The following is a 17,374-nucleotide window of genomic DNA, read 5'->3' as shown; positions in this document are numbered from 1 at the left end:
GTTCCAGAGTCTGCACTGGCTTTCTATATAGCTTTGTGAAAACAATCCAAAGTGCTGGTCATGGCCTTAAAAACCCAGCTTGGGCTCAGTTTACAAACTTCAGCCTGACAGGGATTGCATCAGCCAAGAAGGTCCTTTCAACAGTGCTACCCATGTACCAGGTTCGAATCCAGGTTAAGAAAACAAACTACTTCCTTCGGTTTTTTAGAAACTTCCCTAGAAGTTTGCAAGGTGAACGTATGTAGCTGCCTGATATAGCCTGACTGTTGGTGTCTCTGACCCAGTATTATCAGTTTTGACTGGCAGGAGCTCTCCAAGGTCTCAGGCAAAGGTCTTTCTGAGAAGCCAGGGGTTGAACCTGGTAACATGCAGGATTTGTGCTCTACCACTAAAGCTACCGACTGTTCCCCAAAGCTAAGCATATTTCAGGACTGGCATGAGACAGTTCTGTAAGAACAGACATTTAATGGCTGGGATAAGCCAAGGACATAGCTCTGTTTTATTTTATGTTACCAAAGGTTAGCAAAATGAACCTTCGGTATAAAGCAGGCTATAAACTCAATATAATAATAATAAATCCCCACCCCCCACATTTGGCTGTTTATTTCCAGTTGTGTTTAAGCACATGACACGATGTAGAATTGTCCCTTAAGTTCCATTTGAGAAGCTGTCTGTATAAACTTGCTAGACTAATAAATGTTTATTTTGAAACTTTTGTTACTTTGTCATCAAGAATGAAAATGGAAGGAAGGTAACAAGCAGTACATGAAGCTTGTTAAAAGAGACTTGTCTTTCCTTCTCTGAAGTACCGTGTAAATATGAGGACAAATTTCCTGGTCTTGCCTGCAATAAATCTAGTCCATTGCAGCTGATGGACTACTACATATAGCTCCCCAGTGTTGTTTTACTGCATTTATAATAGGTTTCTTTGGAACAGGATGCTTGAAATGTTCCATGTTCTGAAGAACAATGTTAGTGATAAGAACTAACAATATACCTGAGTACATGAATTCATTGAATTATTAGTATGTGGGTTTCTTGGCAGCAAATCCCTCTGGAAGCCCATTTACCCACAAAGCACAGATAGAGAGATGGGATATAAGACCAAAATTGTTAGCCATTGTTCTCAAAGTACAATAATGAGGTACTTGGGTAAAGGCAGCTGTAACTGTGTGCACCACAACATTAAACAGCAAACGTTCAGCCTTGTGAACCACATAGAAAATCTAACATGAGATAAACATGAAAACTCATTGCAACTACCAAGGCAATGTATATGGAAATTAGCAAATAGGTAGTTTATAGACTCAGCAGAATGCAGAGGGAATGTCTTGAGATGGTAGAATTGACTGCAAATTCAGGCTGAGAGGATTGTGTTTTTAAATGTTCATGCACCAATAAGAATAAAATAAAGCACAACTCCCTGTAAATAGAAAACTAGCACAGCAGCAGGTAGTGGGAAGGGAACCTTCCTGTTTGATGTTCTTGTTTCCTGCATACAGGGAGCTTTTTATAAGAGAGAGCACACAAAAATGAGGGCTTTTGTATGTGTGTGCATGGGTACAGTGGCAGCCTGAATCCATGATCTTGAGAGAAGAAAGATGTATGTGCAGTAAACACACACAAAAAGCCCCAAAGGTCTCTTGCCATCCCATTCCAGCAAATCCCCCCTTGTTGTTGTTTAGTCGTTTAGTCGTGTCCGACTCTTCGTGACCCCATGGACCATAGCACGCCAGGCACTCCGGCCTTCCACTGCCTCCCGCAGTTTGGTCAAACTCATGTTCGTAGCTTCGAGAACACTGTCCAACCACCTCATCCTCTGTCATCCCCTTCTCCTTGTGCCCTCCATCTTTCCCAACATCAGGGTCTTTTCCAGCGAGTCTTCTCTTCTCATGAGGTGGCCAAAGTATTGGAGCCTCAGCCTCAGGATCTGTCCTTCCAATGAGCACTCAGGGCTGATTTCCTTAAGAATGGATAGGTTTGATCTTCTTGCAATCCATGGGACTCTCAAGAGTCTCCTCCAGCACCATAATTCAAAAGCATCAATTCTTCGGCGATCAGCCTTCTTTATGGTCCAGCTCTCACTTCCATACATCACTACAGGGAAAACCATAGCTTTAACTATACAGACCTTTGTAGACAAGGTGATGTCTCTGCTTTTTAAGATGCTGTCTAGGTTTGTCATTGCTTTTCTCCCAAGAAGCAGGCGTCTTTTAATTTCGTGACTGCTGTGACCAACTACAGTTAAAGGCTACATTAGGACACAGTTAAAGGATACACCAGGAAGAATTTTCTGACATTAAGAACTGTTAAACCAGGCATCCCCAAACTGCGGGCCGAAGTTTGGGGATGCCTGTGTTAAACAGTGGAAAGGACTCCCTCAGCATGTACTGGACTCTCCTTCCTTGGAGGTTTTAAAGCACCGGACATGGATGCTTTAGTTGAGATACCTGCATTGCAGGGGTTGGGCTACAATTCTATGATTAGCCAACCAGGGGCCAGGATGTGAAGCTATTTAGCAAACCCTTGATAAGATAGAACCTTACTAGTCTTAACTACAGTTAAAGATGAAGCTGCGGTTAAGGTGGAAAGTGGAATTCACTCCAAGGAGGGGATCAGCTGTAATGAGAAAGCATGCAATTGTGTGGCAAATTCACTGTAGCCATGTTGGAAATATCTGATACACTTAATCTAAGAGTGCATATCAAAGTGGAGTATGCTTCTGGGTTGTTTCTCTTAGAATCAGCCTCTGTATTTAATGAAATAGTACTGTAAGTTTCTGGTTTCAATGCAGAGTAATTCCATAAATCTTTTTTTTAGTAATATTACACACACACACACACACACACACACACACACACACACACACACACACACACAATGTGTAATCACTTCTTGTGTTTTAAAAGGTTGTGTTTTTGCAGATCCCAAATCCTGAAAAGCCTGATCTTTTTATTTTCTCCCTTGTATTAATAAAACAAATGAGTATAGCCTAAGGCTGAATTTTTGTCTTCATAATCTAAGCTTCTGAGCTTAAAATTGTGAAAATTTGAATGCATGATCAAATATACTGGGATCTGCATTATATAAACAAATCTGCCTATCAATTGCAAGCTAATGCCTGGAGGATAAATAAATAGCTCTGTGATGCTCCTTCAGTTTATAAGCCAAATGCATCATCATCACAGCAGTGTACTGTACTAAAAACGGTGACCTAAAAAGAGGGTACCATGCAACTTCTATTAAATACCAATTCAAGTTGTCTCAAACCAGTGCTGGGCTCCCACTACGGAATATTTGTTTTCTGTATTTAAAACAAAACCCAGCTCTCTATCATGAGTCTCTAGAGCTGCATATTTTTTCATGGCAGTAAGAATAAAACTTTGCTTCTGCATCTTGTCTCTAATTTATGACACCTTCCTTCTTGTTGTTGTTATTATTATTATTATTATTATTATTATTATTATTATTATTATTATTATTTTGTTGTCATTTGTACCAATGTTATAGGTTTGTGCAATTCTTCATGAGACTGGGATGCGGTAAGGCAGCACCAGATCCCAGAAGCCAGCCTGTTTTGCTACAGTATTCTCTTAATGGAGGCCTCACATGGAATCTTCTGCAGGAGTTTCTCTTTAGCAACTCGAGCAACGTAGGACGGTACATTGCCCTAGAAATCCCCTTGAAAGCTCGTTCTGCCTCCAGTCGTCTGCGCTGGTGGCAACCATCTGAGAATGGACATTTTTACAGCCCGTGGGTCATTGATCAGGTATGTAATCCTTTCTATTCAGGAAAGTAAGTACCTTTGATTGAATACTGTTTCCTGTAGTAAAACTTTACCCTTTGTCCTGTCATGTTGTACAGTTTCATGCCCCTCTGCTAAATAGTTGGCTGGTGAAAGTAAGGAAAAGATGGGGTATGGAGGCAGAAAGGAAGGATTTGAGTCAGGAGTGAAACTGCCTTGTTCTGAGCCAGGGTATTGTCTCCTCTGACCGGCAACAGTTTTCCAAAGATGCAGGCAGGGATCTTTTCTAACCCTGTTCTTGAATATCTTTTTAATGAGAGATGCCAGACCATGAACCTGAGACCAGAGGCGTCTTTCCCATAGGGCCGAGTGGCTCATTGCGCCAGGGTGCCGGCCTCTCGGGGGCACCCCAGCAAGTGGGTCTCGCTGCGGCTTCGCACTGCAGAGAAAGCGGCGCCCGGACGGGCGGCTTCCTTCTTGCCACGCGGCAGCCATTGCAGGCGGCGCCTCCTCCCTCGGGGCGAGACGGGGAGGGAGTTTGCCGCCTGCCGGCGTGGAGGCTCAGCCACCTTTCCCCCGGGACCTTGAGAAAAGCCCTGGGAAGCAGCCTCCACGGAGCCTCGCGGGGCAGAGCGGCACAGCTGACAGGACCCACAACTCCCACCTCTCGCTCTGCCGGCTACCGCTGGCTAGAAACCACTCAGCCGTCCCTGCTGAAACTCCACGGGTTTGTGGCCAGTAAGCAGGGGTCCTCCTCGGAGGGAGAAAGCTGCACTCCCGGGACGGCACAGTGAGCTCTCCAGCAGATCGGTGATCATTGGAGGTGTGCACACGCGTGCCTCCTCGTGCATTCTGGCTGCGTGTTCATGTGAGCGAAGGAGTTCCTCAGCCTTAGACAAGCATCCCATTTCTGACAAGTGTCCAGCATATTGAGGACCAGTTAAACTGCCCTGGAGGAGGTCCCTTCACCCTCTTCACGTTAAAATGCTCATTTACACACCCGCAGCCCGTTCGTTGCAAGCACCATGTAAGAGATGGGAATGTGGAAGGCAGAGAGGGGGGGGTTCCCCTCCCTTGAAGGGGTTTCTAGAGCTGCTGCTGCGGGTGATGGGGCTTCACAGTTGGGACCTCTTCCGAAGTCTTTGTGGCAGGCAGACTTTAACAAGGTGCAGGTACTCCCTGCTTTGAAGGAAGATCTTGCGGTTGAGAACACTTTTCTGGTGTTCCACTGCCCCCTCTTCTCTCCCAACAGCCCCCACCCCGCCGGAAAGGGAGGAGGCGCTGGAGGGAACTTTGCACCACGGCGCTGGATGTGCTTAAGACGGCCCTGCCTGAGACCTTCTGCATGCAGAGCATGTGTTCTCCCTTAAGTCACAAACTTTTGCTTTCCACTAACCAAGGGGAACATATATTTTAAACAGTCTGATCTGGATGCATTTAAAACTTTTGATCACAGTGAACATGACTCAAATTTAAAGTTTGTTGTTGTTAAAAGTACAGTTTCTACAGAGTCATTGGGCCCATTCCAGTGGGGTAATCAACAAGCTGTCAGGCCCAGATCTTCTGCTGGGTAAGGAGAAGTTCAAAACTGTGCTGGTCAGAGCTGGTCCAATGCCTGGGGCTGTGTTTATATTCCCCATTTATTTGGAACTGTGTACAGCACCAAAGAGGACAATGGGCAGAATGCTGTCAAAACATTTCATGGGAGAGGGTGGGTCACTGTTTAGAGATGACTGTGATTAAATGGTATACAAAATGTTGAAATAAATAAAAAAATCCCCACCAACAGGTGTTCAATAATGAATTTAGCTGAGTGCACATTCTCAATATACAAATGTGCATTGGGATTGTGTGACATAACCATAGTCCATAGTCTTTGTAATGTAAATCTCCATAAAAGATTTACAAAAATGAGGGGTGAATCTCTGAGCCTGTTGCGTAGGGCCTGGAATCATTTTCAATATTTTATATATTGTGGCTTTAATTTTGAGTTGTCTGCCTCTGGTTAAGGTTCTCAGATATTTGGATATGAAATTTATGGTAGAAACATATGCCAAGAACACAAAATGTAATTTTGTTTTCTTTGCTTAAAGGGAAAAGAGTGCTGCTCAGAAGTTCATTGTTACTCATGGTTAATTAGCTATTGCCAAAGTAAACAGTATTAAACTGAATTTAGAAGAAATATAAATAATTAATTTTAAGTTTGGCCGGGGGGGAGGGACAACAAACTAGATATTATTTAAGTCTAACAGCAACAATGAAGTGCCTACTGTTTATTTAATACCCTAACAATTGGTGAAGATACGAGCAGGTCCGTAGGCAGAAAGTAGAATCACTTCATCCGAAATTGCTCAGGGGGAGCAGGCAGGGGCATTTAGGGGTTCAGGGTGGTTGCAAGGGGGAAAGGGGGTTGGGAAACTTCCTTTTCATAACCTTCTTTCCATTCACTTAACTTAGGATCCAAGCCATTATTATTATTATTATTATTATTATTATTACACAAATTCCAGAGCTTTTAAAGCTCTTCGTCAACTAAGGGTTCAGCATTTTACAAGTTCTTGCAAGTACGATTGAACTTGGAATCAATTCTTGACAGCTTTCCCTTTCCACATCTTTTATGTGCCCAAGCCAATAGTTTACTTCTTACATGGACATTTTAAGAATCAGTGTATCTTAATAACTTCTGCTACCTTAGGTAAGTCATTCTTAATCTTTAAATAGCCTCTCCCACATGTGAAAACCATCTGAGTTTACACCAGTGTACCTCCACCATTTATTAATAATTATCCTAGGATGCTGGATAGCTCAGTTGGTAGAGCATGAGACTCTTAATCTCAGGGTCGTGAGTTCGAGCCCCACATTGAGCAAAATATTCCTGTATTGCAAGGAGTTGTACTAGATGCTACTTGTGGTCCTTTCCAACTCTATGATTCTATGTGCCTATTAACCATAAAATTACATCAGATTTTCTGGAGTATAATACCACTCGTAGTACTTTATAACAACTTTCTTCCAAAATTAATGGAAAATGTGGAACCCTTTTATAAATGTTTGAATAATTCCTTCATGTCCTGCTGCCATCTCCAATCTTTCCTTATATAATTTATATTTGAAGCTTTTCGTAATCTTTGATATTCTCCTCTAAACAATCAGTATTCTTCTTGAAGTCTGAACAAAGCCTCATATAGGTGATTACATACTACTAAATAAGAATGGCACGCGACTAATTAGGTATGATACACCTGGTGGTGTTTTCTACATTATTAGTCATCATTGCTCAGTCAGCTGCAGGGTCCAAGGCATGTCGCTACCTGGGGCAAAGAACAAGATGGTGCCCCCACTGACTGGTCTGGGTCTAGAATCTTATTTTAGTACTGGCAACAGGATAGCATTCTCCACTGCACCTGAACATCACAGGCAGTTATAGGTGTGCAAAACAGGAGAAAGGTCCTCTGGGGAGAAGGTTTAGCTAGTGGGCCACGGAGAACCAGCTAGGAGTCTGCCTCCCAGTTCTGCTGCTGATGTGGTTGAATCACTCTTCCTAATGATAGGGCGGGTTCTGATCATCTGTTCTACTATGTGCATCATGCTCATGCTCAGTGGTATAGTAATAAATTTTGAAGGGCACAAGAGCATCACAACAGACCAGAGAACCAAAAAAATTAGGCAGCTGGTGTGGCAAAGAGTGGCTTAGTGGTTTGCACATAAGAACTGGGCTGGTTTCACATCCCTGATCAACCATGTGCATAGTTCCCTGAGGTACCGGTAAACTCCATTGAACTGAGTGGTGCTTACTTCTGACCATTGCAGGTTCCACTAGTAAAACACCTTGAGGTTCCACTATAGATCTTCAGTCAGGTGCAATGCAACCTTTAGCTTTTAATTAGAAGTGCAAGACAATATTGCAGAGAAGTACAGTTGCTTGATTGCTTGCCTCGTTCCATGCTAGTTTGCCACAAACAACCGTGAAACTTGAAAGCTTCATTATCAACTCATTCACTTGCCAAAGCAAGACAGATCCATCAGTTACACTGGCTTTTCAACAGATGACATCGGCATGCCTGTTCTGGGGGGAGGGGAATCCTAGAGCCATGCTATTTCCACCCCACCCCACCCCCATTTCTGATCATGCCACACATTTCTGATCATAATCTGTATGTTGTAGAGCTTTGTTGATGACCTCATCGTACATTCATTGGGGGTTGACAACAATCAGGAAGTATTGAATATAAGTGTCAATAGCCCCTGTGTTAATCAGCAATGACTTAGGCGTGTTTGGAAAGAAAAGTAAAGAAACCCCTGCTTTTTCAGCATCTGTTTCAACTTTTTAAAAGTAAGCAAACCCTTGCATTTGTGTTCCAGATCCTTATTGGCGGAAACATCTCTGGCAACACAGTCTTGGAAGATGATTTCAGTACCCTGGATAGCAAGAAATGGCTCCTCCACCCTGGAGGAACAAAAATGCCAGTGTGTGGTTCTACTGGGGATGCCCTGGTCTTCATTGAGAAAGCAAGCACTCGCTATGTTGTCACCACTGACATTGCTGTGAATGAGGATTCTTTCCTTCAGCTGGACTTCGCAGCTTCTTGCTCTGTCACTGACTCCTGCTATGGTAAAGGCTTCTGCATTTCCTATTTACATACTTGCCAGCCTTCTCTGATGTCCTTGCTTATTGTTCTTCGTTCAACTCTCCAATGAAAGATACAGAATCTAAAACAGGCTTTCCCACCAGAAAACTGTGATTTGTTGTTTCTGTCTTGGCGTACTTGGAAGTCTCCCATCTGTGGTTTGTGTATACTGAAGGTTTATAGATCCCAGGTATTGGTGGAAAATAAGGGCCCACCCACTTTCTGAGTTTTCTGGCTCATGAATAGAACTGAAATTTAAAATGCATGCCTGGAAGCACTGCCCTTGCATAATAACAGAAAAGGAGCCCAGCTGGATCAGCCCAGAGCCCCCACTTCAACATCCTGTTGAATTCTCCCAAATTGTTATTTCCAGCAACTGGTATGCAGAAGCATGCTGTCTCTGATGGTAGAGGTAGAACAGAACTATCATGGCTAGTATCCATTGATAACTCCATAAATTTGTCTCATCTTCTTTTAAAGCCATCCAAGTTGGGGGCTGTCACTATATCTTTGGGGAAGGAGGGATAAATATTAAATGGGGGGGATATGTCTTATATATTGGCAGGGCACTGTGAACATGCACAGTGTGGTGTGTCTGTTTCAGGTGTGCTGAACACCCACAACCGTGACCAAATAGTCAGACATGTACAGTTCCTATTATTCCTGTTTCCTTACATTCCAGTCCAGAGCTTGAGCCACACACATCAGCTCAGCAGCTTCCCCATACACTTCAGTGGTACACATGTGGACCCACCCTTTAAAATAATTGGGAAGATCTTATGGATGTGTGAACTGTGTGTATGCACCAGAACTTACTCAGCAGCGGCCATTACTGGAACGGGGGGCTGTTCTTTATTCTGAGTTGTACAAATTTAGGACAAAGCATCTTGACATTTCCAGCAAGAATCTCTTGTTCTGACATTGGTTCCATATAATGTGGCATTATATGGTGTGTCATGCTTTAAACTGTTATGGTTCCTGCAACCCCAGAGACCAAACTCCTACCTTAGATTTTGCTTGCACCTTTATAAATTGGAACAAGTAACATTTACATACAGCTGATTTAACTTAGACCAAAAGAGGGTTTGATAATGTATGTCAACTAACTGCAGGCAATTACTTCAGATTCTGTATATAAAATGGAAATTAGGCTTAAAGAAAATCCCTAAAGTAGATTAACCAATTTGCTTATAAGTAATGAAGATATTTAAGCCTGGAAATTAACTAGGGGCCCCAAACATCATTATGCTTCAGTTTGGAATCACAGTTCATTACAATTCTGTTAATGTTAAGAGTGCTGTAACTGATCTGTTAGTTATATGACTAGGTTTCCCCCACTTTTAGTTCAGCCAGCCATTATTATGATGGAGTTGTATTAACCGGAACAGCCACCATCTATGTATAAGTCATAGAGCAACATGCTGATAAAAACAAAATAATATAAAAATGACATATACCTTTTTTTTAAAAAAGAAATCAATGCATAATAATAATTTGTACACATAAGTTGTCTGTAGTACATTTTAGGGCTTCAGACACAAAATTTTAACTGATCTGTTACTAGGGATTGTAATGTTTTCTTTGTATGTTCAGCAGTTAAAAGTGCAAAACTATGCATGTCTCACAAAGGTCAGAGCAATTCTAACTCTTCCTTGGGAGTCACTTGGCCACTGCCACAGCCCAAGCCCTCCTGGTCTTATTTCAATGCCTTGCTCTGGCTACCATAATCATGGTACTGTAGCTCCAAAACAGCCTGTGCCTTGGGCAAGTGTAACAGAGGCTAATGCAGTGGCAGAGCCCCCCACCAGCAGGGCTCATCAGAAAGAGACCTTCTGAATCCTAAACCACCCATGCCCAGCAACACTGGATTGCTCCTAAATTCTTTTGAGTTTAGTAAGATTTACTCCCAGGTAAGTTATACTATTATATTATTGTAAACCACAGAGCCTAGGGCTTGCTGATCAGAAGGTCAGCGGTTCGAATCCCTGCGACAGGGTGAGCTCCCGTTGCTCGGTCCCTGCTCCTGCCAACCTAGCAGTTCGAAAGCATGTCAAAGTGCAAGTAGATAAATAGGGACCACTACAGCGGGAAGGTAAACGGTGTTTCCGTGTGCTGCTCTGGTTCGCCAGAAGCGGCTTTGTCATGCTGGCCACATGACCTGGAAGCTGTACGCCGGCTCCCTCGGCCAATAATGCGAGATGAGCACGCAACCCCAGAGTCGGTCACGACTGGACCTAATGGTCAGGGGTCCCTTTACATAAGCATATACAACTGAAACCAAGGTGTTAGAATCAAGATTAGATAATACGTCTAAAGCTGAAAAGTTGGATTGGGCTGGCTAGCACATCGATGTTCATCCCTTTGTGATTGCAACAGCAAACGATGCATGTGTGAATGAGCCATCACAGACTAAACATAGAAAGTTTTGCTACAGTGACACTTAACGCAGTGCTTTTCAAGAGAGTCAGTTCATGCATTCAGCTGCTAATCGTCAAGTGTTAAGGAATCAAGTGATGAAGAATTAAGAGGTGTGCATAAATGTGTGAGCAAACTCATTTAAGTAAAATTTAGAAGATGGAGGCAATTTGTAAAGAGATACTGCTGTCTCGCTCTTTTTGTTCACCATGACTGATCTTTTCAGACTCCTCCACTTATGCTATCTCGGTAATCCTCACAATAGCCATGTGAGATAGGCCAGTACTATGAACTTCAAATGGTAGGGCTGAAACTGTGGTCATAGTGACTTGCCTAAGCCAACCTTGGGAGCTTGTGACTGAGCGGAAATTTGAGCCGGGAATGTCTGCTAACAGTGTACAGTACACTCTTAACCATGACATCCCACTAGTTCTCAGTGACAATACATCTCTCAGCATGCCATTAAACAGGTATTGATTCCATCTTTGGTGTCTTCAGATGTGAAATGTACTCGGAGTCGAGAGTGAATTTCATGCTCTTTATTCAGCTCATAGTCATCAAGGAGAAGAGGAGAAGAAGAATGGCTCTTTTCCCAAAACCATCTGCTTATATACATTATTTACACAATGGGCCTTGCGTGATTGGCTACTTCAGGGCTACACCTGTGGGCCAATTATATTGTGGATTGACTTCTGCCTGCAGCCTGATTGGCTGCTCCTACAGGCCAATCAGGTAGCAGATTCACTTCTGCCCGCCGCCTGATTGGCTGCTCCAGCAGGCCAATCAGGTTGCGGATTCACTTCCACCTGGAGTTGGATTGGGTAGCTCCCGCTGTTTCTGAATCCTATTGTTCTAGGATTCAGCTCAGTACATAACAAGATGCATATCCCATTCCACTGCAGATCGCCTGTTTGCATTGCATTTCTTTCAATGCATTGCACACCTGTGTGCATATTTATTTATTTATTTACTCATTAATAACATTAGTATGCCACTCCCAAAACATAAAGTTTTCTGGGCAGCATATCTAAATGTGCATTCCTTTAAAAGCAATATGGTGCTAATCATAGGCTACAGGCCATACAGTGGTATCTTGGTTTATGAACTTAATCCGTTCTGGAAGTCCATTCTTAAACCAAAGCGTTCTTAAACCAAGGCGTGCTTTCCCATAGCAGCAGGGGACTCAATTTACAAAGGGAACAAACTCAACAGGAAGCGGAACATGTTCTTATTCCAAGGCAAAGTTCACAAACCAAAACACCTACTTCCAGGTTTGAAGCATTCTTAATCCAAGTTGTTCATAAACTAAGCTGTTCTTAAACCAAGGTATTAATGTGCACTCCATACTCCTACACAAAACATGAAATGTTTGATATTATAATACTGGTCTGTTGTCAGTGAGTTTGATGATACCATTGTCATAACAATTCAACTCATTTTAACCTTTTAGCTATTGAACTAGAGTATTCTGTTGATCTTGGTTTGACATGGCACCCAGTAATGAGAGACTGCCTTCCAACCAACGTTGAATGCAGTACATACCATCTCCAGAGGATTTTGGTATCGGATACATTCAATAAATGGACAAGGATTGTTTTGCCACTTCCTCCTTACACCAGGTAAATTGCCTTTGGCATAGCCTTAAAATATGTGACCTTACAGGTTTTGTATTGTATTTTTAATGCATTTCTGTGGTAGCTACATGCAAATAAAAATGTGGGCATTGCTATTGTTCGGTATCAATCTCCTTATCTCATTAGTGTGAACTTGATCAAGCCAACTCTGAAATCTCTCAGCTCACTTGAACTGAAACCAGTTGCCCCACCATAAATGAGAGACCTGAGAAATTTGATGTGGCCACTTGTTGTTCATTTGAAACAAAGGTTTTCTGTCCACCTGTACAGAGTGCACTGTGGAAATCCCCACTTTGAGAGATGTTGGTTAATATCAAAATATGATAAAATGTGCCCTACATTTTTAAATATAGCATTGTCAAACCTTTTCTCTTTACCTCCAGGATTCCTTCCCCCAGCAAATGCTTCGCTGCCACCCCAGTAACTTCTTAGGTGTGGGATAGCAATGCAGTAAATAAATAAAAAGATCGAAATCTGTTTAATAGTTGTATCTTTCACTCAGAAAGCTTAGCTTGAAATTTAATGCTGCCATCTACTGATCAGTTTTTTCAAGCATGCATTCAACTGGTTGGTAAATGGAGTTCTCTAAAGATGAAGCTGGCTAACGGCTCGTCCACACCCCCACTAGCTGCATCGCCTTCCCCTGTGGCTTCCCACTGAATTGGAACTATCAGAAATCTGTTTTTTCATGAATTGCTGTTTGTTCCGATTCAATGGTAAAGAGTGTGTATTCCATGGGAAAGCTGTGGGGCAAATGCAGAACCACTCGGACCCCTATCTAGAAAGCACGGGGCAAGAAGGCACGTTTTATCACATGTTGTAATCAAAAGCTATTGGGAAATGATTTATAATGAAATGAAAAAAAATGTTTAAAACAACCTTTGTTAAAAGACCAGAAGCTTTTTTGCTAGGCATTATAGGCCAAGACTTGCCAAAAGAGTGGAAGAAACTATTTATGTATGCTACAACAGCAGCTAGGATATTACTAGCCCCCAAATAGAAAGAAGACAAGACACCAACGAAAGAAGAATGGCAAGCAAAAATGATGGAATACACTGGAATGGCAAAGCTCACTGGAAAACCTAGAGACAAGGACAATAGAGACTTTAAAAAGGACTGGGAACTGTATATGGCGTATTTACAGAAACACTGTAAAGAAGTAGATTCACTAGCAGGGTTTGAGTAAACACTTACAACTGAGAAAACAAGTATAAAAGTTAAGATGTAATAATTGGAAATATAACAAAGTATAAGAGGTAATTTGAAAAAAAGACTGTATAAAAATGATAATAATGTAATAAGAATTAGCTAAAAGAATGCAAATTCAAGGTAGAATAAAATAGGCAGCAGAAGCAAATATCTAAAGAAGCAGAAGTCGAGGGAAGTCGAGGGGGGCTGGGGGGAGTTTGGGACTTACATGCTCTTTTGTTGACAATGATGATTGTGTTGAATACAAAATTGTAAAACTTAATAAAAATTATTATATAAAAAATTAGAAAGCACGGGGCAAGCGGAAGTGTGGCTGAGCAATAACTCTCTTCCTTTGGCTCTAGAAGCATTTGTTTCATATCTCTCCACCTTCCTCCAAGGTCCCAGGCAACCCGTTTCCGCTGGCACCAGCCGGCTCCATTTGACAAGCAGCAAACATGGGCCATAGACAACGTCTACATAGGTGATGGCTGTATAGACATGTGCAGTGGACATGGGAGGTGCACTCAGGGGAATTGCATGTAAGTATGGCACTGTCAGGGACTGGGCAGCAGAGGAGGAGGAATGGTGGAGACCGCCTCCCCAAGAGGACGGCAGTATAGATTTACAACAGGGGTTTGTGGGAGGTTACAGCTCAGAGGCAGATTAGGGGGGGGGTATAATGCGAAAGCCAGAGCAGCAGCTGCCTGGCCACTAGAAAGCATTCCAGACCCACCATCTCCCGAATCCAGTGAGCCTTAAAAGTAGGAGAGCAAAGAGCTCAAAGGCAGAGGGCACTTAGCGGCACCCATAGAGGAAGTGATGATGATGATGATGACAAATGAGGAAGTGGGAGAGTCAGGGGGGTGGAGATTCATTATCCAAGAGGCTGGGTTCTATAGCCTCTCTCTGTAAATACTGAAATTAAAAAGGACTGTAAGAAACTTTTCCTTGTCTTTATACTTTCCTGGGCAACCAGCCGGGAGCCGCTGACAGCATCCTGACAGGCGCTCTCTTCAGAGAGACGGTGCCAGGGTTGCCAGACTATAAGACATAAGGAGGAATGGCCTGGTAACTCATGCATTAGAGTAAGGAGCCTGGTGGGAAGGGGCAAAGCCTAATGGCCCCTGAGAAGGGCAGAAGATGGTACTCCTAATGCTGCAGAGCTGGATCACAATTCTGAAGAAATCAATGAATGCAGAGTGCCTTACCAGCTAAATTCTTTTTTTTTTTTTGCTATCACTTACAGGTGTGATGAAAACTGGGGTGGACTGTACTGTGATGAGCCAGAGATACCTCTTCCCACTCAGCTTAAAGACAACTTCAACCGTGCCCCTTCCAATCAGAACTGGCTAACCGTAAATGGTGGGAAACTGAGCACTGTCTGTGGAGCTGTGGCTTCTGGAATGGCACTTCATTTTAGCGGGGTTGGTACCTGCCATACTGAGCTTTTTTATATATTTCTGAAAGCAGAACCTTGGAGTTACAAACAACTTGGAAATAGAGGGGTGGGATTTAGTGTAGTGCTAAGTATTATATGCACACAGAAGTGAGGTCTAGTCATGCAAGCAAACTTTTCTCCCTCTCCTCCCACTGGATGCTCTGTGCATCTCCTAAACCTGTTCTTGGAGTTTCCCCCAAATCCTCTGAGCATATTTAGGTGGCATGGAGCATGCGGGGGGGAGGGGGATCCTGTTGGGTGAACAGACCTGTTCTAAACTAGTATCACTAGTCCAAACAAGCAAGCATTTTATTTGTAACAATTTTTTTTATGCATGTTGCTAAGTGAAGGCCTCCAAAGTAGAATTTTGAAATCATGCAAGCTCACAAAATTGAAACTACCAGCAGTTCTTTTCACTACAAAGCTAAATAGGCATTTTTGCAGACTTGTTCCTATGTGCCATGCACACAAAAAAAATCTTTTGGAAATATATCTTACACAAACCTATTCCCATCTTTAACATCTTTACTACTGTATTTACTGAGTTCCAGACAAACCATTTTAGAAGTACAACCATTTGTGATTCAAATAATTATTTTAGATGTATCACTATCTCTGTTTATATATTTCTAACTGACAGCTATTGCCATTTTACACTTAAAGGGTTATTTGATTATGTGATTTAGGATTCAGAGAGAGCAAAAGACATGTTTATGGGAGGAGAGAACTCTGTAGTGGGTATTGGGTTCTTTTTTTCAGTGCAGTAGTTTTTAATGCTGAAGAGACAACCCACTTTTCCGTGTAATTTCTGCTACATAAATGCCCGCCCACCTCCTCTATTTGGGAATGTGATGTTTTTGGATTCTAGGCCTGCTCCTTGAAAACACTTGGTTTTGTTTTGTGTTGGGGTTTTTTTTAAAGTAGTTTTGGGTTGTTATTATTTTGAAGTGGGAAATAAATCATATAGTTGTTATGGTTGTCATTATTTCCTTTGCAGCCATAATGGTTTCTTTTTCTTTTTCAAGGCTTGCAGCCGCTTGCTAGTTACAGTGGATCTAAACTTAACTAATGCAGAATTCATCCAGTTCTATTTCATGTATGGATGTCTGATAACTCCCAACAGTCGTAACCAAGGAGTTCTCCTGGAGTACTCTGTGAATGGTGGGATCACCTGGACTCTCTTAATGGACATTTTTTATGACCAGTTCAGCAAGCCTGGGTAATAAGTATATTCCTGTTGCTCATGCAAAACCTGTTCTGATTCTAAATGCAGGCAAATTTGTTTCATTTTGTTAGTTGCATTTTGGGTCATTGCGTTCATCAGCAGAGCGTGCGTAAGCCTGTTCCACCCCTGTTCCAGCCAAATTCCACCTTCTTCTGGGTCTAAAAGCAGTGTGTGTGTCGACGGTCGCAAGTGTCTTGGTCACACGCAAAATGGTCATACCCTGTAGTGTTGTCCTCCTCTCTTGGACGCTCCGAGAGCGTCTTTGTTTCAGTAGGATGGATGACAGTTAGAGGGACCCAGAAATTAAGCATATGTAGAAGGCTTTATAGTGTATTACCAGCAGATTAAACGAGAGAGAGTGTCTGGCAGCAAAGGCAGATCTGGGGGGGGGGCGGTGTGTGCTACGAGTTAACCTGCACCAGGCACCAAACCGGGAGGGTGCGTAACAATGACGAACAATGGAAGGCAAGAGGCCGAATTTGTGTGTTGCACAGGGCACTGTTGAAATTTTAGAGCCCCAAGTCTGCCACTGCTGGCAACTTCCCATTGCCCTCTTCCTACTGTTTTTTAATTCTCATAAAGATTGTTGTTTAAGGTCATTCCCTTATTTTCACTGTCAACTTCATATGCTTGTGGATAAACAAACTCTGCTTTATTGCATTTTGGTGCTTTGTGGACCATTTATGACTGTTGGCAAGGTATGTGTGGATGCTTAAGGATTCTTAGTGACTGTTATGCAGACTTTATGGTGAGGTGGAGCTGACTGAACATTCCTCTCTATACATTGTGGTAGAGAAAGACTAGGGGGTTGCCATAACCTATGGCTGCTGTCACAAATCTGGCGCCCTCAATAGGTTCTGAGAATGAAGCTCCCATCAGCCAGCACAGTCATGAGAGCTGATGAGAGTTGCAGTCCAAAACATGTGGAGGGCATCAGGTTTGCAAAGGCGCTGCAGCAAAGGTGATAATAATAATAATAATAATAATAATAATAATAATAATAATAATAATAATAATAATTTATTTATACCCTGCCCTCCCCAGTGAGAGCCGGGCTCAGGGCGGCTGACATCAACAAGATCACAACAAAATGTACAA

The 17,374-nt window shown here is 42.5% G+C and overlaps 1 protein-coding gene across 3 annotated transcripts in view; it reads left to right on the top strand.

Moving 5' to 3' along the window:
• The window catches only part of RELN (reelin), a 293,927-nt gene that overhangs the window by 246,632 nt on the left and 29,921 nt on the right, over positions 1-17,374 (top strand). For all 3 annotated transcript variants that reach the window (XM_035127392.3, XM_035127390.3, XM_088652142.1), the window contains 6 exons: positions 3,511-3,769; positions 8,108-8,357; positions 12,239-12,407; positions 14,012-14,152; positions 14,860-15,037; positions 16,077-16,270. In XM_035127392.3, the coding sequence (XP_034983283.3) occupies positions 3,511-3,769; positions 8,108-8,357; positions 12,239-12,407; positions 14,012-14,152; positions 14,860-15,037; positions 16,077-16,270 (1,191 nt within the window). The remainder of the gene's footprint in view (positions 1-3,510; positions 3,770-8,107; positions 8,358-12,238; positions 12,408-14,011; positions 14,153-14,859; positions 15,038-16,076; positions 16,271-17,374) is intronic.

This window comes from Zootoca vivipara, chromosome 9 (genome assembly GCF_965207765.1).
Source record: "Zootoca vivipara chromosome 9, rZooViv2.hap1.1, whole genome shotgun sequence".
NCBI classification, from domain to species: domain Eukaryota; kingdom Metazoa; phylum Chordata; class Lepidosauria; order Squamata; family Lacertidae; genus Zootoca; species Zootoca vivipara.
Note: the sequence above shows the minus strand (reverse complement) of the source record. Positions and strands in the feature narration are given on the sequence as shown.